Below are 24,544 nucleotides of genomic sequence, written 5' to 3'. Positions count from 1 at the left end.
GTCCAACATTCCATCTGGCTCCCTTTTCATGTATATGTTTTGTCTTCCCCCACTAGAATCAACATTCTTTGAGATCAGATGGGATGGATTCAATTTTGTATTTTTCAATGCCTTCCATTATGTGTACTGTTCATATGCCCGCGTCACTGCTATTCTCTGGTTATCTTAAGTCAGTCAGTCATTCAGTAAACATTTATTAAGTGGCTACCATGTGCCAGGCACTGTGTTGAATGCTGGAGATAACAAAGAAGAAATAAAAAAATTGTTCTTTTTTCCTCAAGGAGTTTATAATCTAATGGGAAAAGATATCATACAAAAAGAAAGCTTGAAAGGTGGAGGAGAGAAGAAGGTCCCCATAGGTTAGAGTATGATGAAATCAGGAGAACCGCCAGGATGATAGGATGGCTAGCCCGGGCTCTCCTCAAATGGAGAATCTTAAAGGAGCTCTCTACTATCCACCCTTTACCCTTTCCAACCAGAGAGAGAGAAGGCCCCTACAGGCATGGGATAGACTGAGGACGTGTGAGTTTCAGGGTTGAAGTGACCTTGCAGGTGGATGAAATTCTGATTAAGTCCAGGAGTGAGGTCCCGGAATGTGGTCAGGTGGGAAATTTAACCTCACTTTGTTTAAAAAAGGAAGAGGCAGATCGGATGATAACTAAGGATTCCTCCAGTCCTCAATCTATACTCCTCTGACTGCATCATCCATCAGTACCTTTCTTTTCCTAATAGTCGACATTATTGAATAAATATTCATTGGACGAATTTTAAGTAGCTTTGAAGAATTTTTAATAGTATTGATGAAGTAAAGCATTCATGTAATGTGAAGCCTTGAACTAAAGCAGTTTTTGAGAGGGTGATATGTCATAATAAAAAGAATATTTATATTTGAATTTTGAAGAATGCAAAACACTTTATATATATTATTTTATTTGAGTCTCACAACAGATATGTGGGGTAAGAATCACTCATGTTATTATTACCATTTTACATAAGTCACAGTCTGATGGAAGTTAAGAGCCAATATTAGTGTCCCACTCCAACAGAATGTCCCCTAGGGAAGAGGAATCTTGTTGTCGGGGTCTGTTAATTTTTTTAAATACCTGAACAAAATGCACATATAGTTTCACAGACCTATATCTAGAAGGGACCTTGAGAGGCCATCGAATTAAATGACTAGAAGGCAAGGAAATAGAAGTCAGAAGGATTCACACAGCTACTAAGCATCTGAGACTTGATCAGAACTTGGATTTTCTAGTGTCCCAATCCTCCCATTCTGTCCACTTTGCCATGCTTTACTCATTCTCCCTCCCCGCTTCATATTGAGAGAGAAAATAAAGAAAAAATGTTTTTTATTACATAATCCTTTTTCGTTCTTTCCTTCTTTACTCCTTTGAAATAGGAGTTGCACCACTCCTAGAGCTTTTCTGTGATCAGAATGGACTTTGGTCCTTTCTTAGCACAAACAAATGCTAAATAAAACAACCAACTGGTATAGAAGAAGAACAGAGTCAATTCCATTCTTCTATTCTTCCTGTTGATTGTCCCTGCCATGGGCTCCTCTTAACTTCTAGGCTAGGGTGTAACATTGCAGCTCAGCTTCTGATAAGCCCTCAACCCCGTGGGGAGAGTCCAACAGAGAAAGAAAAGTCTTTTTGTGGAACAGAGATGTTTGGGCTGAAGCTTGAAAGGAAAAGGCAAAAGCAATCTGGAGTCCAAAGAATGCTTTTCAAATACTTGTTCATAACACCCCCTTAATGCCTCTCTCTTAAGTAGCAATATCTCTTTAAAGGATTTTTCCCCTCACTCTGAACATCACAGAATGTCTACATGAAAGAATGTTAGGAGCTCTAGATTACAATTAACTTTGTCACTAATTCCCTTGTATTTATGGGCACAGTGGAAGTGGGGGGAGGTCACCATTCTTATTAAATGAGCCTAAGATCCTCAGAAGATGAATGGGTTTCTTAGAGTTATAGGACCCAGAATAGTTTTTTTCCCTACTTCATTTGAAAATGAAATATCAGAGAAGGACAGTCAGTGTGTGGACTATAAGTCTAAATACAATAATACAATTCACTTGGAGAGCTATAATGGGGAGTCTGGATGCAAAAGTTAGATCACAAACGTAGTAAACTTAAAGCAATTCCTCTAAATTGGGGGGAGATATGAATTGAGTCAAAATAGAGAGTTATGAGGATACTGTAAAACTTTTTCAATTTAGCATCTAGTAGATCTGGTTACTATCTTAACACTAAATAGAAAAGTTTCTTATCTACTCTGTTGGAATTCTTCCTCAGGGAATATGTCTCCATTTGTAAAATGGAACCAGTTTCCCTCAAATATAATATTGAGGGAACCAAAGATGATTTTTAAAATACCTTCCAGCCCTATGTCTGTAAGTAGAAGAAAACAATTGTTTTCACAGAAGACCATTTTATGGTAACTCTAGTTCATGATATTTATTCCAGGAAACCTGCATTTAATCTCTGGAGAAAGGATTTTTATTCCAATATAGTATTTAAAAGAGGACATTAAAAGTGGATAGTCAGGAAGACTCATCTTTCTGAGTTGATATTAACCTCAGACTTATGCTAGCTGTGTGGCCCTAAGTCATTTAACGCTGTTTGCCTCAGTTATCTGTAAAAAATGAACTTGAAAAGGAAAAAAACAAATAACAAAAGGAAATAGCTGTGTCTTTGCCAAGAAAACCCCAAATGAGGTCACAAAGAATTGAATAAGACTGAGCTTAACAACAAAATGTCTTATCCACCAATATTAAAATGGTTTCTTCTTGAATAGCACATGGGAACCGATGTTGAGATTATAAGATTGTGATTGTGATTGTAACACTAAAATATTTAGTCCAAATGTGGTGGTTCCACTTTTCATTGATCATTTAAATGGGTGGCAGAAACATTGACAAATGTATTCCATTTTCCACCTATTTGTGGTTTTTCCAATTTCAGTTACAACTGCACTTGGAGTGTCCTGGCTTAGTTGGATCTCATGCCAAAGTTTCTGCAGAATTGGTTTTTCCTGCATTGTTTTTCAGTACCATATTACTTAACATTTTCCACTATCTTTGTCTATATCATTATGTAGATTAACTGGCATTCTGTGTTGCTCTGGGCTATCATATTTTTCATGGAGATCGCATCATATCTCTTATATCTTGGCAAGGAGATCGAATATTTATTGGCCAAGATGGTTTCAAGGTTTGTTTTGCCTCTTGATTGTGGCAATTGCCTTTTTATTTTTTTAATGAACTTGTAATTTCATAGATACAGGGAACTCCCAATTTAAAAAAACTCCCTTTACCAAATAAGGTTGGCACCTTCTCTGCAAGTCTTAGAAACATGCCTAGAGCACTGAGGTACTCTGACTTGCTCAGTGTCACACAGCAAGTGTGTGACAAAGAGAACTGGAAAAGGTCTTCCTGACACTAAAGCTGGTGCTCTAATCACTATACCACATAGTTCCCCTAGAAATTATCTTACATGAATTGACCTTCTGTAAGAAATAGCAATTATCAAGATCATTATCTTTGGCTGTATCAGTTTCCCATTTTTCTGAGTCAACAGCTGTTTTTAACAGGTCCTTTGGAATTGTTGTGATTATATGTAGGAAAGGTGTTTTACCTTTAAGCACTTTTTTTTTTAAAGTTTTAAAATAATTTTTATTATCAATTTTATTTTATTTTTAAAATGTTCATTTTTATTTTTTCCAAATACATGTAAAGATAGTTTTCAACATTCATTTTGGTAAAACTGTGTTGCAAATTTTTCTTCCTCTCTCTTTATCTCCCCCCTTCCCAAGGCTGCAAATAATCTGATAAGGGCTAAATATGTGCAATTCCTTTAAACATATTTCCGTATTTGTCATGATGTACAGGAAAAATCAGACTAAAAGGGGGAACACCATGAGAAATAAAAATTTTTTAAAAAGGTGAAAATATTGTGCTCTGATCCATATTCAGTTTCCATAATTCTTTCTCTGAATGGGGATGGCATTTTCCATCCTAAGCCTAATGCAATTGCCTTTAATCATTCTTTTAAGTTGGTTTTGATTTTAACATTTGCTCTAAGTAGTTGATGCTTTGGCTGACGTGATTCAGGTAGGACTTCCACATCATTAATGACATCGTTTGTTTTGTCTGTTTGAGATAGAAAATCTTTCTCATATCTTTCAATTCTCATCTTGAATCCATTATCGGTTGGATGAATTTATTAATAATCTACCATGTGGTAGGCTTTGGGGGACAAAAAGACAAAAAAGAAAAGAAAAAAAATCCCTATTCTCAAGAAACTATCTTTTCTAATTTCTTTTCTTCTCCTGAACACCCCCTCCCCATGCACCTGCCTTTGCTTTGAATCAAAAATATATGTTGAGGAATCTTCCTAAAATTTCTCTTCCTTCATTCTCTGCATGTCATTTGCTAATGCCTATATTGCAGTTGCTTTTTTCTTGGTTTTTCTGTTGATGATCAAGTACTGTAAGGCTCTTGCTGACCAAGTGTCCCATTGAATTGTATCTTGTTAACAAGATGTTACATGATGTAAGCCAAGATACACATGATGTAGCCAACTCTTTCAACTTTTCTGTTAGTCTCCAGGGAGATTCTGTGATCTCTCCTTCCATTTAGATACATTGTCTTTCTGCTCTCTACTTTTGTTTATGTTAAATATATTCATAGGGATGAATGTGATGTAGCCTTTTCCAGAGTTGATACACTCAACTCTGCCATTTTTTTGAGGGAAGGATCTTTAAAAAGAAATTTAGGATATTTTGATAACCAGTCATTAAATCAATGTGATTCTAAGCATCCTTGGTTTCTTTTTCAGCCATTTGACCTCTGTCACTCTGGATGTAGAAGAGGTGACTCACACAGTACTGAGGACCTTTTCTTTTTCTTTGTTTCATGGGTTGCCATGGCCAAAAAATCCATCTAGTGGCCAACCTGCTGGTGGTGAGCCAGGCTGGTCCTTGGATAGCAGATGCACAGGCTGATGGCCAGGCCTGGACCAAAAACACTGCCAGCTTGGTTGAAATTTGCCGGTGCTTGGTCACAAACAAGCTGCCAGAAACTAGTTTCTATAAAAGATGGTCTTTTATTTTTCTAACCAGGCTTTTTAAAAATTTCTGAATAAACCCCTCCCTCACCCCCATAATTTGAAGCAGCATTGAATAGAATTTAAGTTAATCGTCTGAATCGCCATCTCATTTGCTCAGCTATGTGGCCTGACAGATCTGCTGAGCCATTTGTCACAGTTTGTTTTAAAGCCAGTAAGAGAATTCCTGGATACTTTCCAGAATTTCTTGGGGATAAACTCTATATTTGAAATCTGCTTGGGAGGGTGAACAAAAGAAAGCCAGTGATGGGCAGCATGGCCCAGCAGAAAGACCATTGAATTCTGGAAGGGGAAACTTGCATTTTGCTCCTCTTCTTCTACACTAAGTACCCATTCTGTGGCCTTTATGCAGCCTCCCAAAAAGTGTGTGTGTGTGTGTGTGTATGTGTGTGTGTGTGTGTGTGTGTGTGTGTGTGTGTGTGTGTGTGTGTGTGTGTGTTTTTCCCTCCTTGATAATATCTTCTTTGTAGGATTTGGGAATACCACTCTCTCCTGATTCTCCTCCTGCCTAGGAGACTGTTCAGATCATACCTTCTTACCTATTCTGGACCCTTTCTCTCCCCTTCCCCTTTTTTTCCTTCCTCTTTTCTCTCTTCTTCTTTCCTGTCCCTTCCTCTGCATTCCCCTCTTCTCTCTTCTCCTTCTCTTCAGTCCCGTCTTCTCCTTTCTTCTCCTCTATCCTCCTTTCTTTGCTTTTTTTTAAACTTCCTATTTATCCTGTACAAAGCTTGCATTGTATATATTTGCTTGTTTGTTGCCTTCCTTGTTCTCCCACTGCATCTTGAGCCATTTCCAGTCATCCTAATCTATATCGTGCCACTGGACCTGATGGCCTCAGAGGAGAAAGTAAGGCTGGTGACTTTGCCCAGCCCTCCTTTACTTAAATCCAATTCATTTTCAAGTTATGGCATCATTTCCCTGATGTCATGGGCATCTTCAAGAATGAAGGACAAACAACAAAAGTCTTCCTCATTAGATTGTAAAATCTTTGAGGGTAAAGCTAGTGTTTAATTTTTTTTTTTTTTGTATCCCTAGAACTTAACACAATGCCCAGCCCTTCACAGAATCACTGAGTTGGAAGGGTTTTCTGTTGACTAGTCTGATCTATGCACAAGATTTCCTTCTGTGACATACCTGTCCAGTGGTCATCCAGTCCAGATTCTACTGGGAAATCTCCAGGGGTGAGAAACCCATTACTTTCAGGGTAGCCCACTTCGGACTCCTTTTTATTGTTGGAGTTTTTCCTCATCAAGTTGAAGCATCACTGACACAGTATTCTTTATTCTGCTCATTGTGGACTAAATCAAGAAAATCAAATCTTTCTTATGCACAACAGCCTATTTCAATGCTTGGAGACTGTGACTGTGTCTTTTATCTTCCAAGAGAGATGTAACTAGAAAAGAGCAAGCAGCCTTTGATTTCAACTCATTGCTTTGTAAAGTGATTTGGAATCACTCACCCAAGTGTACTGAGTCTTCCCCTGTCCTTTCAACGTCCCAGTTTCCTGATTGGCAGGATTTGTGACCAGACACAGGCCCTGTTCAGATAGATTCCATTGCTGTGTCTTGGCAAGGTTATCACTGTCATTTTTACGAGAACTAATACATTGGAAGTTAGCTGATTGTGGATGGCTAGTTTTTGTCAATTTAAGTCTAATTTATTGCATATTGACTGGTATCATTGGCCAGATTGTATACTTGCACCTGGCCCCTTTCAAATGTGTTCCTTTCTCTTCTCTACACTGCCACCAGTTGTGCAGTCTCTCATCCTTTCATTCCTAGACTATAGCAATAGACTTGCTTGCCTCGAGTCTCTCTTTACTCCAATCCATGCCCTTTCAGACACCAAAATAATTTTCCTAACGCACAGATCTGACCATGTGGCTCCCTATCACTTTCAGGATCAAATATAAAAGTCTTTTGATCCCTACTTTCCTGTAGGATTTTATCCTATTGTTTGGTTCACAGAGTGCTCCCTTGGCACTAGGTAACATTTAATCTAATCCCTGATTCTTTAGAATTGTGGTCTCTTATTGTTTTTTTGGTTTGTTTATTTTTGGCAGATGAGGAAACTTAGGTCCCATGAGATTGATTGACAGGCGAGGATTATTTTAGTCTAGTACTAGTGTTCTTTTCATTATATCGCACTACCTAGTCATCACTTACAGATCAGGGAACTAAGTCCAGTCAATTGATAAACATTTATTATGTTCTTATCATGTGCCCAGACACTTTTCTAAGTTGTAGAGAGACAACAAAGAGTCTGCCTTAAGAAGCTCATATTTATTTTTACAAATAAATGAATGAACAAACAAATGAATGAATGAATGAATGAATGAAAGGAAAAAATGAGTGCAGCTAAGTTGCCCAATGGATAATGCACCAGCTCTAGAGTCAGAAAGACGAGTCCAATTTTGGCCTCAGCTATTCACTGTGTGACCTTGGACAAATCACTTAACCCTGATTGCAAGACACTCATTGAATGTAATGGAGAAGACAGCTGGAAAACAACTATAAGATATATAAGCTATAAATAGAAAGTCATCTCAGCAATGCTGAGGCTTCAGGTAAAAAGACTAAGAAAGGTCTCTTAGAGAAGATGGGATTTTATCTGAGTCCTGAAAGAAGCTTGACTTTCCTGGTCCACTGACTTGGCTAAAATCATAAAGCGGGTTTGGGTTTCTGTTCTTGATTACCAATTTTCCCACCCCCACCTAAACTGTGCTATATTTCCATCAACTGGAGATCTACTCAGATGCTCTAATTCCTTTCATTAGAAGGTGGTAAGTGCCTGTCTTGGATAGATACCAGGAAAATCTATCTTACAAACAGGAGTGCTTTAAATCATAAGAGTCACATTTGACTGGAGTGAAAGTACACTGGCACCTTGCCCCGGGCTTGCATCTATTGAGTGTGGCATTAAAAGGACCAAGCTGCAACTGTGCCTTTGTCTGCAATACCCAGATATGCTCGGGAGAAACCCAAAATTTCAATTCAGCATCATTCTGTATTGATCTGCATTTGTAGCTCTTTTCTACTCTCTACTTGACCACAGCATTCATTTCCTCACAGGGAGTTTGGCAGTGATATTGGATTGAAGAAATTATCCACTCATGGTCTTTAATCCCTTATAATCACTGCCACAAAAAGTGAATCTAGTGGTATGTAATCATCTTCCCTTGCCTTTATATCAGACTTTAAACTTTGTCAAAGCACTTTCCCTGTCTGGAATGTCAGGAGTTCCACCCCATAGGCCTCTCTGATTTGGAACTGGGTGGGGTTCTCTGAGTGAGTTTTCACTCAGTCATCCTTTTGCCCCTAGAAGGGATTTATTTCTGGGGCTCTGCTCTGTTAGTTAGACTGGTATGGGCAGTTAATCCTGTTGGGAGTTAGGTCAACTTTGAATGATGACTTGGATATTTTTTTTTTTCCTTGAGATCTCATTTAAGGTCCTTGCTAAGGTTTAGAGCAAACAGAAATAAGAAGACCCAGAAAAACTTGGAGGGCAGTATTAAAAATTAATCTATTTGAATCCATCATTCCGTATGCTGCTTTCCAGGGTATTAGGGAATCTTGTGTCTGGTACGGACTGCTTGCCTTATTTGGCTTTTTGTGTGGGTAATTTCTTTATTAATCCAGTTTTCTCCTAAAAGTATTTTCCAAGGCACTGTTTAAGTCCTGGGAAGGACATAAATCTGGAATCAAGAAGGACGCTGGTCTCAGACCACCCCCAGACTCTCTCCTCAGGACCTCCCCACAAGATAACTGAGGTTGCTCAGGGTGACCTCAGAACAGATGGAATTGGGAGGAGTCCACAGTGCTGGTGGTCACAGGCAGCATTTTCTGAATTTGATTAAAAGGAGGTTGTCTTAGAAGTACCTACAGCACTGTACGCTTACACAATTAGGCCAGAAAATGTACCTCTCATTCAAAAAAATAGCAAGCATTTATCATTTGCATTAGCAGAATTGCTTCATATTATAGATCTCTGAGGATAAACATACAGATACACACTGTGTATAAATGTATGTGTGTATATAGATAAATCCACATGCATATATGCATCTGTGTCTGTGTGTATATGTACAAATCTGCATGCACATAAACCCGTGTGTATATGTATGTGTACTGGTCTTTCCATGAGTATGTACATGCCTCTGTGCATATACATGCAGCTGTATAGACATAAGTACACAGAGTAAAATATATACATACATACTAGGTGGTGCAGTAGACATAACACAGGCAAGTCACTTAATCTGTCTGCCTTAGTTTTTTTCAACTATGAAATGGGGATATTAGCACCTCCCTCCCAAGGACTGTTACAAAGATCAAATGAGATCATATTTAGCTAGACTAAAAGGCCTGAAGTTCATTAACTGGATTGCAGGACTTAAAGACTATCTAGTCCAGGGGTTATTTACCTTTTTGTGTATCCTGAACCTCTTAGGAAAGTCTATGCCCTCTTTTTCAGAATAATATTTTTAGGGGGCAGCTAGGTGGTGCAGTGGATAGAGCACCAGCCTTGAATTCAGGAGGACCCGAGTTCAAATCTGGTCTCAGACACTTAACACTTCCTAGCTGTGTGACCCTGGGCAAGTCACTTAACCCCAGCCTAAAAAAAAATAAAATAAAATAAAAATAAAAAACTAAAAAAAAAAAAAAAAAAAAAAAAGAATAATATTTTTAAATGCATAAAATAAAATTCATCAGATTACAAAAAAACCAATGCTATTGAAATATAGTTATCAATGAAAGTTTATAGAATATAGGTCAAGAATTCTTGACCTTATCCAGTGGCCTCTTTTTACAGGTGAGAAAATTAAAGCCTACAAAGAAAAAGTGACATATTTATAGTCACATTTTTGGGGGGAGGAAGGAAGCAGACATTTATAAAACACCTACTATGTTCCAGGCACTGCACTAAGCATTTTACAAATATGATCTCATTTGATCCTGATAATACCCTGGGATGTAGGTGCTATTATCACCATTTATAATTGAAAAGACCAAGGGAGGTGGAGATTTAAGTGACTTGACCGTGTATCCAGTGCACCACTCATGTATATGAATGTGTATACATACACATGTGTGTGTAAATACACCTATGTTTGTATAGGGGGGTCTGTATGTTTTAAATGACTTGGAACAATATACAAGAACTGGATTTTGAATCAGGAAACCCGAGTTCAAATTCTGGCTTTGCCACTTACTATTTGTGTGAGCTTAAGCAAGGTATTCCACTGCTTTTTTCTGTTTCTTTAACTATCTGTATATTGAAAAAGATCTACTACTTGGGGCAGCTAGGTGGCTCAGTGAATAGAACTCCAGACCTGGAGTCAGGAAGATCTTAGTTCAAATCTTGCTTCAGATCCTTACCAGCTAGCTGTATGACTCTGGACAAGTCACTTAATCTTATTTGCCTCAGTTTCCTCATCTGTCAAACGAACTGGAAAAGAAAATGGCAAACCACTCCAGTATCTCTGCCAAAAAAATCTAAATGGGGTCAGGAAGAGTCATATGTGACTGAACACCAACAAAACTAAATCCCCCTCCCCCTCCCCAGGTCCCTTCCAGTTCTAAAGCTAATGATATCCTGATTCCCACGTCCAATGTTCTTTTCCATTTTACCAATACCTTTTTAAATAAACTTTTCATTATGTTCCCAAGCCCTTTATTGATTAAAAGTGCTGAGATTGGAAAGGAATTGGCTGCTTCCCAGGTAACAGCCATGCCCTCTTCTCTCTTTGCCTTGAGCTACTTTGTAGATGAGCTCAATGAGTTAGGTTCCATGTCTTAACCTTTGTGGCTTATGAAGTCCACTTGGGAGCTTTTGTTTATATTGTTGATTGAGATTTTGAGCATAGTTAGATGCCATTCCCTTTAAAATATGTAGGAATTAAATGCCTTCCCAAAGTATACATTGATGTAATCTCTCAAATGTGATGGCTCAGTATTGGTGTCCAGTGTCTTCCATTGCTTTGATGCCGAGGACTCTCAGAAGTGGGGTCAGAGCAGGAAAAAGAGGGTGTGTTTTTTGGAGAATCTACAGACTTGTGTCTGAATACTGGTTGCGTGACCTAGCCCTTTGAGCCTTGGTTTTTTTCCCTACAAAATGGGGATAGTGCTAGGCAGGTCAGTGGAAATATCTTTTATTTTTAACAGTACTATGAATTTTTAATCACATCATGAAGAAAAATGATTTTCATCAAGCCAGATAAAGAGCTGAGTTCCTTGCTAATAAGCCTGCCTTTGGCCCATTTTATAGTCAATCTCAGATAACTAGAGACCTCCATTAACGAACCTTTTCCCTTAACCTCTCTGCCAATAATCAGTTTTACAGCTCCAGTTGCCTTTGGGAAATCTTTAACTGGATATCCTGTGGACATCTGAAACTCTTCGTGTCTAAAGCGGAATTCATTATCTTCCCCCCCTAAAATCTTCCCTTCTTCCTCACTTTCCTATTAACGTCAAGGATGCCACCATTCTTTCAGTCAGCCAGTATCAAAACGTAGGCGTCATCCACGGCTCCTCACTCACTCTTGGCAGTCGTTCATCAAGTCCTGGCAGATCTACCTTCATAATATCTCTCCTGCTTTCTTCCCCATCACCCTTTTTTCTTCTTTGACACAGCCACCACCTTGATGCAGGTCTTCCTCACTTCACATCTCAATATTGGGATTATTGCAATAGGCTTTGTTCTAATTGGTCTCCCTGCCTTAAATTTGTCCCCAATCCTGTCTATTTGGAACTCAGCTATCAAATTGATCTCCCTAAAGTGTCGGTATAACCACATCACTTCCCTGTTTAGAAACTTCCTATAGTTCCCTATGACCCCTAGGATCAAATAGAAAATCCTCTGTTTGGCTTTTCTAGCCCTGGCCCCTTCCTACTTTTCTAGTCTTCTTATACTTTCCTCCCTTGCACATAATCTCCGATTCAGTGACACTGGACGTGCTGTTTCGCACACAAGATACTCCATGTCCTGAATCTGGATGGTTTCAGGGGTTGTTCCCCAAATTTGAAATGCCTTTCCATCTACCTTCAGGCTTCCTTGAAATCCCAGTCCTTCTTAATTAAGTATTAGCTCCCAATTACCTTGCCCATTTCTTGTTTGCACAGTTGGTATTTACAAGTTGTCTCTACTGTCAGACTGTGAGCTTCTTGAAGGCAAGGGCTGTTTTTTTTATTTGTTTTTTGCTTTGCTTTGTATTCCCAGCACTAGTCATGGTGTCTGGCACATAACAGAGGCTTTAATAAATGCTGGTTGACAGTGGCTTGTTGCAGTACCAGGAGATCAGGCCAAAAGCTAAGGAAAATGGATGAGTATTGATTGTTTTATTTTGTTTTTCAAAGCAACTTCCAGGGCTCAGTACAAATTCATTATTGTCTCATTTGGGGGTCTGTTGCTGGGATTAAAGGGGAGTCTTGGAAAATTAGACAAGTTTATCAATTCTGAAAGTCTTTTATTTAGTGTATTTGAGGGAAGGCCATGTGGGATTAACTGGAAACATCCAAGAAACATGGAGAAGAAGGCAGGAATGATAAGAGAAGAATTCTAGGAGAATTTGCTTGATCCCAAAGCTAAGGTCATTTAAACTACCTCCGACAATACTGGGAAAGGCTCCCTAGATTTTACTATCCCCAGGAGATGTCTAATTGTTCTCTTGGCCTCATTTCTAACCTTTCCAATCCATTGTCCATAGAGTTTCCTCAGTAAATTTCCTAAAGCATCATTGTTGTTGTTGTTCAATCATTTTAGTTTTATGTCTTTGGGACCTCATTTGGGGTTTTTGTGGCAAAGACACTGGAGAGGTTTGCCACTGGAATGGTCTCATCTAATTCTTCATGACTCCATATCGGAGGCAGAGTGTACAGGTTGGGCTTTTAAAAAAATATTTAAAATTTTATGTAAAGTGTTAGCAATAGTATATAGAGCACTGGCCCTAAAATCAGGAAGACTCATCTTCCTGAATTCAAATCAGGCCCCAGACATTACCTAGCTGTGTGACTCTGGGCAAGTCACTTTACTTTGTTTGTCTTAAGTTTCCTCCTCTGTCAAATGAACTGAGGAAGGAAATGGCAAACCACGCTAGTATCTTTGCCAAGAAAACCTGAAAGAGGGTCAAGAAGAATCAGACTGATGGGGATTTAGGAAGATGAAATGCTAGGACAGAGGCTTTGGGGGACAGGGCAGGTTAAGAATGAAGCCAAAGCTGCTTTTAATAATCAGCTACTGTACTTTAAAAAGCCCGAGGACTTGGGACCTGAATATTTGGCCTCAGTGGATGTTCCACAGCCAGCCTTTAGTCCTTAATTTGGGGCTCTTTTGCTTCAGATTTAAGGGGTAATGAGAAGTAATTAGAATCATCAAGTGGGGGGAAAGAGGATTCTAGAGTTGGAACGAATTTCAGAGATCCCTTAGTCCAGCCTGTCCCCACCTTTATTTTTCACAGATGAGAAAACCGAGACTTGAGAGACAAAGTGCTTTGCCCCCAGCATCACCCACGTAGTGGGCAGTACACGGTAAAGCTGGGGTTTGAACTCACGGCCCTCTTAACTCCAAATCCAATGCTCTTTCAACTACTACTCTCAAAAAGAAAGATGAAAAAATAAGATTGGAGCATCCCAGAAGTGGAGGCTAGTGAGAATGCCAAAAGAGAGGAGGCAGTGAGCATTGGCAGAAACATCAGAGGAATCCAATGGCGTGTGAGAACTGAGGAGAAAGAGCATTGAAGCTAGCTAGGAAGAGACCCATGGGGACCTGAGGGAGCTAAGCTACAATGGAATGGTGCAGTTGGATACCAGATTGCAAGGGATCAAAGACAGACTTCAAAGAGAGAATAAAGGTTGTAGTAAGTATAGAAAGAATGTTCAAGGACTTGGTTCATGAATGGGAGAAATTAATCCCAGATTGTAGGTTATCTGGAGGGAACGGTGAGGTCAGAGGTTGGCTTTGTCAGAATCGAGGAGATCTGACATCTAAAAGCTAGAAGCCTTAAAATGGGGACCTTATGCTTTTCAGCAGCATCAGAAGAATTAAGTGGAGGTGAGTGGTTTAAATGATAAATATATAACATGAAGTTTTGTTATTTTTAAGTTCACAGGGTTTTCTTTTTCCCCTCCCAAATAATAATAAGGAAGATCACAAGCAATTAGAATCTGACACATGGTATAGACAGTGCAGTACATTATTTGGGTCTGCCAGTACTCTGCAGAACTTGCTTTGGGGTATGAGCAGATTATTTGACCTGTCTGTTCCACCTTCCTAATCTGTCTATTTATCGCTGTTTGCCTTCCAGAGATGGGGCCCGTATTGTCCACCAATTATCGGGTGTTCTTGTCATGTGTAATGTTTCAAAAGTATCCTGTGGACTCTACGGGCAGTATCTTGGGGAGATAATGTATAGTGTGTATAAATAGTAGCTGGTATGCTTAAGCTCATTACTGCATCAGGTGCCACATTTGGGATCAGATGGGATTCGAAAGCTTGTCCCCTGCTGATCTTAAGTCTGGAGCAGCTGAAGTACAACCTTCTCAGGCTTATAGCCAAAAATGCTCTTTGACTCCAAATGTCTCGCCTTACTCCCAGGAGTGGAGGGAAGATGGGAGAGTTCATCACCGCTGAGGAGTATTTATTAAATGCTTACAGTGTACCAGAAGCTTAGACTCCCCCTCAAAAGGGAAAAAACCCCAAAACCTCAGTCTCTGCCCTCAAGGATATAACATATTTGGGGAAGTAACATGCAAATAACTGTATACATGTAAGATATCTATACAGGGTATATATTTCAGAAGGGTAGGCAGATCCAGGAAAAGCCTCTTGCATGCAGAAAGTGGGATTCAACTGAGTCTTGAAGGAAGCCAGAGAAGCCAAGAGGTGGTGATAAGGAGAGGAAGGGAGAGCATTCCAGTTATGGGGGACAGCTAATAAAAAGGCATGAAAGAAAAAACCAAGATGTCTTATGTCACTGATGGTAGAATATATAGAGGACGAGTGGCTTGTCAGAAGGCTGGAAAGGTATGAAGGGGGCTGGAGTGTGAAAGGCTCAAAGATACTGATTTTACATTTGGTTCTTGAAGTAATAGGGAGCCACTGCAGTTGACTGAGTAGTGAGGGGAGATTGTGACCTGGGGAAAAAATCAGCCCTGGCAGATTTGTGGCCTGGGAGGTTCAGAGGGCAAAACTCACTCTCCTAAACAAACATTTCTCTCTCCTTCCCCTCAGCTCTTTGCAATTTTTTGTGCCCTCAAGAGTTACACTGCACAGTCTATACTGATTGTCTGTCTTCCAAAGTAAAAATTGGAATTATTATTGGAATTATGGGAAGATAGATATACTAGGGAATTATTGGTGGAATTATGAATTAGTAGTCGTTTTGGAAAGCAACTTTTAATTATGTAAATAAAGGAACTACAGTATACATACTTTTTTGACCCAGAGATTTATACTATTTATACTTTATTTATACTATTGGGCTTATACTCCAAGGGGGTTATTAATAAAAAGAAAATCCTTGTGTACAGCAAAATATACATAGTAGCATCTTTTGTGAAAGCAAGAAACAAAGTAAGTATTCTTTGACTGGTGAATGACTAAACTAATTGTGATACATGAATATAATGGAGGATTCTCATATTGCTGCAGATTACTATTAGAACAACAGAGAAGCATGGGAAGATTCAGACTTATGCAGAATGAAATAAGCAGAGCCAAGAAAACAAATATATACGATGAAAATGGAAATACCAAACCACGAAACAATTCAAAGTACATATTATAGAATTACAAAGAAGAAGTATACTCCCAAAGAAGAGATGAGAGAATATACCTCCTTTTACTTCTTTTAAGATAAGAGGTGAGGGGCAGATAGATGGCACAGTGGATAGAGCATTAGCCCTGGAGTCAGAAGAACCTGAGTTCAAATATGGCCTCAGACACTGAACATTTACTAGTTGTGTGACTCAGGATAAGGCATTAATTTTAATTGCCTTGCACAAATTAAAGAAAGAAAAAAGAAAGAAACAAAAGAAAAGAGATCAGCACGTATAGAAAATTGTGTATATTTTTAGATTTTTCTCAATGCACTTATCAATTTTACTGATTTTTAAAATTATTATTTGTTATATGAGATGGCTGTTTTGGAGGAGTTTGAGTTACAAGGAGTCTTGTAGGCAATTCAAAAACAAAAGATATAACTTTAAAAAAAAAGAAAAGAGAAAAGAAAAGAAAGGAATATCTCTGAAAGTTATATTTGTATTGGCTTATCTTTTACTGGGCCAGGATTAATTTTGCTAAGTATATTCAACCAAACAAGCATTTATTAAGTTATTATTAGGTTCTAGGAACTGGGGATAAAAATACAAAAAAAGATAAAATTATTTTTATCCTCAAGTATTTTATATCACATTGGAGAGGCCATGTGTGTAAGGGAGGAGGCAAGAAACAAACAGCTACTTAATATATGCCTAAGTGCTAAGTGCAATTAAAATGTTATGTGATTTATTTTTTTGCTGGGAAGTGCATGCCATTATTATCCCCATTATATGGATGAGGGAACTGTAAGTGACTTGCCCAGAGTCATACAGCTAGTGTCTTGAGAATAGATGTATACTCAGAATTTCCTGACTCTGTATCCAGTGTTATATCCACCATGTGTCTTTAAGACTGGTGCTAGCCATTGGGCAGTTTTGGACAGATTTCATATAGATTGTCTCAAAAGAAACAGTGAAAGAATATTTAAGGCAGAGGTAAAGAGGAAGTACATTTCAGCCAAAGGGCAGAGCAAGTACAAAGATGCAGAGGAAGGAAATGGAGAGACCTGTGAGCAATTTGGCTGAAATCTATAGAAAGTGGGAAAGGAAGTAATATCTGAATGTAGAAATCTACTTTGGGGCCAAATTACAAGCCCAACAGGGAGACTTATATTTGTTCCTAGAAGTAATAGGGAGATACTGAAGCTTATTGAGCAGGGGAATGATGTAATCCATTCTGACTTAAAAGAAAATCACTCTGTGTGGATGATGGATTAGATTGGAGTTGAGGCTTGAGTCTGGGAGACCAATTAGGAAGCTGTTACAATAGTTTAGGTGAATGGTTATGAGGGTCTGAACTCAGGAGGAAAAGTGTCAGTAAAGAAAAAAGGGTCAGATGTCTGAGATATAATGGAGAAAGAAACAGCAAGATTTGGTGGTTGATTGGATATGATGGGTGGAGAGGAGAGAGTTGAGTATAATAATGAGATTAGGAAGTCAGAAGAATGACTGTGCTTTGGTCATAAATAAGGAAGTAAATGGGTGGGCTAGTGGGGAGAGATAATGAGTTCTGTTTCGGACTGGAGAGTTTGAAATGTCTTGGAGAACATCCATTTTGAAGCCCACATTTAGGCAGTTTGAGGCTCACTTTTTCTGAGGAATGTGTATGTATGTAATCCTTGAACTGCTCACCTCATAGGATTATGGTTCTAGCCTGGATATGTGACAATTTTTATAAAGACTTTCAAAATGCTTTTTATTGAATGAGCTACTTTGCTCATTTAAAAAATGAAAAAGATAGGTTGGAAAAATCATCTGATGATGGCAACTAAATAAAAAATTAGAAAACACATACTTTTAAAGGAAGACTGATGGCCATAAGGAGGCAGCAGGGAAAGAGTCAAGCATTCACACTGAGTGATTCAGCTACCCAACACCTATTTGAAAGTGGATTAGTAACTCACAACTTCTGTGGCCTTGGAGGAGAGGATTGGATGGACTAGGTGGCTTCTTGGGCCACTTCTAGCTATCTCTAAATCGCTGAACCCATGTTTTCCTTTGAGCCTAAATCCTGGAAGGGGATGTACTATAGAGAAGGGGAGATGACTGGACTGGTTTTGTGGATCCTGGTTTAAACGTGATTTAGATGGCAGGCTGACAGTAGCTGTTAAGGGTTTGTTCAGTTGGGTGTATCAATTTTTCCCTGGTTGTCAGTTCATTGGAGTTTGTGGCAGGTGGCTGTATTCCAGCCCTCAAGATTTATGTTTGAATGCAGTGGCTTATGGTGGGCAGCCATTCACAGGAACTCTGGCCCAGTGCCTTTTGCAGGCCAGCAGAAGGAGAAATAAACAATGCCTCCTTGGGTGGCATTGGAAAAGGGAGGGAAAGACAGATTTGGCAATACAGAGAAAAGCCCCATTAAGATCTTTGCTGATTGTAGGAGGGTCAGGTTAATGTTTAGCCTATTTAAGAAGTTTCTAAGAAGAAACTTGTTCTTCTCTTGACTTCTGGACCCTTAACCCTTCCCTATTGCTCCAGGTCATCAGTCCCCCTTCTGGTTTTACTTGCTTCTCTACCTAGCCTCGACCCCTTGGTCATCCATTTTAACAGCATTTACCTACACATGCTAGAATTCCTCCCAACCCTACTGCTCACAATAGCCAAGACACACATCCTTGTCTTTTAATGACTTGCTTTCTCTACTAATCTTCCTAGGATAGCTAGACCCCAGGCTCTGTTCATCCACAAACATTTATTCTATTATGTAGCTGGCTCTGTACTAGACCTTGGGGATAAAAATTCCCCAAACTAAACATTCCCTTCTCTACTGAGTATTTTGGGCTTAGGAAAGGAATTCTACATGGTTGCTGAGTACAAATAAACATAAAAATATGGGAGAAGGAAGGAAAGGAAGGAGGGGAAACAGATCCACTTCACCAGAGATTGTCAGTACCTAAAATGTTCCATCCATCTCCCCTCCACATGTCCTGTCTTCCCTTCTTTCCTTCCAGACACTGAAATTCCATGTTCGGCAAGAAACCCTTCTGAATGTGTCATCCCTAGCCTCCTACCCCACTGCTAGTGATTTTACTAAGATTGTCTCCCTTTTTTTGGTACCATATATCTTATATGTACAATTTCATCTGAATGTTGTTTCTTCCATTAGAGCATGAGTGTCTTGTGGACAGAATTGTGTTTTTTGCCTTTCTTTATGTTTCTAGCACTTACCACTGCATTTGACATGAAGCAAATGACAAATGCTTGCTGATTGATTGAACTGGGGGAATGAGGAAATCCTTCTTGGAGAAGGCAGGCCCTGGAACTAAACCTTGAAGGGAGCAAATGGTTCTAAAAGACAACGAGTTCATAGAATTGTAGGTTTAGACCCAGAAGGGATCCCAGAATTCATCTTGTCCAGCCTCCTAATTGAGGAAATGGAGTCTCTCAGATGTTATTGGATTTGGCCTGAGAGGCAGGCTCCTGGAGTCTGGTCCCTTTCCCCGATACTGTACATACTGTGATTATCCTTTCTAAAGATAGGGACTGGTTGGTTCTACAATTTCATTGGTGTGAAATGCCTTCTGAGGCAGCTTCTCTCTAGCATGATGTTTCTACTATTCTTCATATTGCTTCCATAGGAATCAATCTGGTACATGGGTCAAGACTACTCTTACCCTCCTCCAAACCCAATCTTGCTTCTCTCTATGTCTTTTTAAAAAATGTCCAGATCTGTTAACCTGATATTCAAGACTTGATTGATTCAGTTATCTTGTTTTCCACACTGTGTTGTTATACATTCAAGCATTCTAGTAGATATTATAATTATTTATGTTCTGGTCATCATCTCTTTTGCCATCCAGACCTAGGATGCTCTGTTCCTCCTAACCTATCTCCCAGCTTCACTGGCCTCCATTAAGACTCAGCTCAAATCCCACCTTGTGCCAGAAGCCTTTTGAAGACACTCCCCAGTACTAATACTTCCCTTCTGAGATTACCTCCAATTTACACTGTACTACTGTATCTATCTTGTATGTACATAATTATTTGCAGGTAGTCTCCCAACTGGAATGTGAGCTCCTAGGGGATAGGGACGATGTTTTTGCTCTTCTGCATTTACACAGCACTAGTCATAATGCCTGGTACATAATAAACTCTTAATAAATACTTGTTGACTGTCTTGACTAAATAAAAGCAATAACCATCCTTTTACTCATTTTATTGTAGCCTTCACTTTAAAATGGGGAAGCCAATAAATATTTTCTTCTTTTTATATAGATTTGTGTCATCAGTTTAATTTCTTTTCATTTTGTAGGTATGATTGTTCTTTGGTACTTATCTACATTTTCCCACACCTATGTTAATCCTGTTTATGAACAATTAAAGTCATTATTCCTAAGGGTTAGACAAAAAGGCAACAAAGACATGGTCTCTTAATGTGAAATTACTATATATGTAAAATGGAGATGCTACCTTACCCAAATGAGTTTTAATTAATATTTATAAATCACAGTAGCTGGTAAGACATTTATACTGCAATTATTATTACTGTCATATGAGCAATAAACTCTTTGAACAATGTGGCCCATTTTGTATTTTGGTCTGATTTTTCTCTTTTCTTTATGTCTAGGTGTGGTGTCAGCACAGAGACAAGTTGCTGTCCAAGAGGGCCCACTTTATCGCACGGAGGGCTCTCACATCACCATTTGGTGTAATGTCAGTGGCTTTCAGGGACCCTCTGAACAGAATTTCCAATGGTCCATTTACCTGCCATCTGCACCGGAACGGGAGGTTCAAATTGTCAGCACCACTGATTCTTCCTTCCCTTACGCTATCTATACCCAGAGAGTACGGAGTGGGAAGATCTACGTGGAGAGAATCCAAGGCAATTCAGCCTTACTGCATATCACAGAATTGCAGGCCCGGGATGCTGGGGAATATGAGTGCCACACACCCAGCACAGATAAAAAGTACTTTGGAAGCTATAGTGCCAAGATGAACCTCATAGGTAAGGGAGCTGATGTTTTTAAAAAGAGGACAATGATGGAAATTGGGGGGTTTTGTCTTCCAGTACCCTTGCTTTCTATATCATAGAGCTTAATTTTGTGTTGTGTATTCCTTTTATTAAAAATCACCATTGTCAAAAACTATAATCTTTCCTTCATCCCCCAGTGTTGCCTTCCTTTATACATCGTAGATATGAACAAGAGATTCAGAGTAAGAAGGAACATTACATCTTGTCCAATCTCCTTATTTTCATTCATATTCATATATATATGTGTATATATATATACACACACATACACATATGTATGTATATACACATGTATATATTACACATATGCACGTGTATACACATACATATATGTGTGTCTATATATGTAGTCATTTGCAGTCATTTGCTTCAGTTCACACAATTAGTAAGCAACAGAGCTACTTTAGTAGAGCTAAAATTTGGACTTAACTTTGTTGACTTCAAATACAGTGTTCTTTCCGCTAGATCAATTCCTCAAAATAAAGTATTTGAGTTTGATTTACACATAATAGTAACCCAGTATTTAGAGCCCTGGGCCTGCGTTGGATTTACAACTCAGGAGCAATAGGCCTCAGACACTTATTAGCCATGTGACCCTAGGCAAGTCACTTGACCCTGTTTTTCTCAATTTCCTCATCTGTCAAATGAGCTAGAAAAGGAAATGACAAACCATTACAGCATATTTGCCAAGAAAATCCCAAACGGGGTCGGGAATATTTGTAAATGATTGAACGACAACAACAAAAGAAACTTGAAGTTGAAATTTAGAAGTAGTCCTTTCAGATATCAGATGCTTTGGAGGAGAATAAAATATAGTCTGACAGAGCCCTTTGTCTGTCACGGGGATGGTGTTGGTATGGGGGAAGGAATACAAGAATTAGTCAAGAAAAACCTTTCATGACCTCAGGGAGATTGCAGGCTGTAAGGGGATAGATCACAACACTGTAATATACAGCCAGCCCATTCTTAAATCTGCTGGATGTCTCATGAAATATAAAAGAGAAAGACCAGGGGAATCAGGGAAGGCTTGCCGGAGGAGGTGCGGGCTTTAAAAGATGAGTAGGAATGAATACAAATAAGTGGAAAAGGAGGTGAGGACATTCAAGGCATAAGGATCAGCCCGAGCAAAGTGGAGCAGGATTTTGTTCTAATGTGATGAAGAAAAATTATGAGAAGTGGAAATAGGGAATTAATGTTGGGTGAGCTAAAAGGGTAAAGAAAGGGAAGGAGCTGGGCTAAGAGGAAATTTATAAAATTCCTTGGGGAAGGGTGGGAAGGCTTTCAGCAACTGTAGAGCTTCAAATAGGATTCAGAAATGAATGGGAAGCTGTTATAGTGGAGAAAGGATGAAGTCTATGTGGTTGCAGCTCTTTATTTAAACACCGAGAGCCTTTTCCAAGTCTTGTAGTTCCATGCATAAGAAATGGCGAACCAGCTGCTTCCTTGGCCGAGATGCTTGATAAAGGATGGTAGGAGTGGGAGGAAGAAGGGGGTGGAAATCTGGAAATTCGATGGATGGCACTGGTCACAGTGCTTGTGTGCTGCCAATGCAAATGGATTAAAAATAACTAGGTTGTTGAGTGTTCTTCTGTCATCGAGCCAATAATGTGCAAATCTTCCTTTCAAATTCTTATTAATTTAATTAGGCAGAATTGTTAACAGCTCTTAGTTGACACAACTCACTATCTTTTGTTTACTTTTATTCCTCTAGAGGTCCTATACCCCAGCAGGTGGCCTTTTCAACTAAAATAATAATTATTCCTTCCCCTTCCCAAAGAGAGTTTTACAAATGCATCAAGATGATCTGAAGATCTAGAGCTATGTAGAAAGGAATTCTGGGGACCGGGTATAGAGTCATCACCACTAGTGAACCATGTTGTTTTTATATCGCAGTTGCCTACCAATGTGTATGATTTACTAACTTGGTATATGAAAATCCTCACTCATGTAGCAGCTCAGTTAGAGAATGATTATTCACATTATGATAGGATACTTCCCTTTGCTAAAAAGATTTTAAAAAATTTTAAATAAAATCTTTAAGTAGTTTCCTTAACAGAAAAAATAAATGTGCGTTTGAATGTGTTTTGGGGGAGGGATCAATTAATCAATGAGTATTTTTCAGTAACTACTGTGTGCCAAGCACTGTGCCGGGAATTAGAGCTCGAGAAATAAAAATGAAACTGTTCATGATTGCAAGGAATTTACATTTATCAGCAAGATATCGTATGTATATTTTGTTGTTGAGTCATTTCAGTCTTATCTGACTCTTTGTGACTCCATTTGGGATTTTATTGGCAAAGATTCTGGAGTGATTTCCCTTTTCTTTTTCTAGCTCATTTAACAGCTGAGGAAACTGAGGCAAACAGGATTAAATGACTTGAACAGATACACACATAGTGTCTGGGGTCAAATTTGCGTCTTCCCCAGTCCTCCATCCCCAATATACATATAAATATAGCCAAAATAAGTAAAAGGGATATTTTTTGGGTCAGGAAAGGCTTCATTTGAAATGTTGCTTACATTGAGCAAGAAATTAAGGGACTTGCAGATGTGAAGGTGAGAAAAGACAACATTCTAGGCAAGGGGCACAGCCAGTTCAAAGGCATGAAGACTGGAGATTGAATATCATATAGGAAGAACAGCCAGAAGAACAGTCTAACGGACCATGGAGTAGGAAGAGAGTGAGAGTGATATCTAATAAGTTGGAAAGGCTTAAAATTTAAACAGAGATGTTTATACTTAATACTCAAAGTAATAGGGATCCAGGGAAGTTTATTGAAAAGGGCAGTGACAGAATCAGGCCTGCATCATCATTTTAGTATCTGTGTGTAACAATGGAGTAAAGAGAGAGTCTAGGAGCAGGAGGTCCATAAGGAGGCTGTTAGAGAAATCTAGACCACAGAGTCTTAAATTGATGTGTGGTGGCCCTGGGAGAAGAGAAGGAGGAACAAAGCAAGAGATAGAAGAAGATTATAAGATGTGGCAAGTAATTGAATACATGAGGTGAGGGAGGCTGGGGAGGTGATCAAGGATAATACCAAGATTGTGAACATGGGTAGCTTAGAAGAATGGTGGTGTCCTTGGCCAAAGTAGAGAAGCTTTCAAGCTATTGGAGGAGGGAGAAAATTCGAGGGTAAAATTATAATTGAGCCCTTCGACATCAAGTTTTAAATCTCCAAAACAGAGTGTGAATATAGCACTTAGGAGAGTCTATGGGCTTACTAAACAAATTTGAGTATCTTTTGCTAAGTTGAGCATTAGGAATTATGCTTTATTATTAGGAATAATGAGGTCACCAAGTGGGAGATAGAGACAGATGGAGAACAGGGTACAGGATAGAATCTTAGGGTACACCTGCAGTTAGGAATCTAATATGGATAATGATTCAGGAAAGAGGAACCGAGGAGGAGAGATCAGACTGGTAGGAAGAGAGCCAGAAGAGAGAGCAGGATCATGAAAATCCAGAATAGCGAAAAATACCTGGGAAGAAAGGGTGGTCAGTGGTTGTCGAATGCATGAATTATAAAGCTTCAGTTTTTGCTGTTTGAAGAAATGAAAACATCTTCAGTATAACATAAATCAAGAGGAGAACCCAGTCTGACTTTTAAAAATGTGTACTTACGCAA

General features: G+C 39.0%; 1 protein-coding gene across 5 annotated transcripts in view; it reads left to right on the top strand.

Annotated features, from left to right (window-relative positions):
- The window catches only part of IGSF3 (immunoglobulin superfamily member 3), a 127,557-nt gene that overhangs the window by 49,229 nt on the left and 53,784 nt on the right, over positions 1-24,544 (top strand). For all 5 annotated transcript variants that reach the window (XM_074263181.1, XM_074263180.1, XM_074263178.1 and 2 more), the window contains exon 3: positions 20,514-20,891. In XM_074263181.1, coding sequence (XP_074119282.1) covers positions 20,514-20,891 — 378 coding nt within the window. The remainder of the gene's footprint in view (positions 1-20,513; positions 20,892-24,544) is intronic.

Source organism: Sminthopsis crassicaudata, chromosome 4 (genome assembly GCF_048593235.1).
Source record: "Sminthopsis crassicaudata isolate SCR6 chromosome 4, ASM4859323v1, whole genome shotgun sequence".
NCBI lineage: Eukaryota > Metazoa > Chordata > Mammalia > Dasyuromorphia > Dasyuridae > Sminthopsis > Sminthopsis crassicaudata.
The sequence above is the reverse complement of the archived record's forward strand: the minus strand, read 5'-3'. Positions and strand labels throughout refer to the sequence as shown.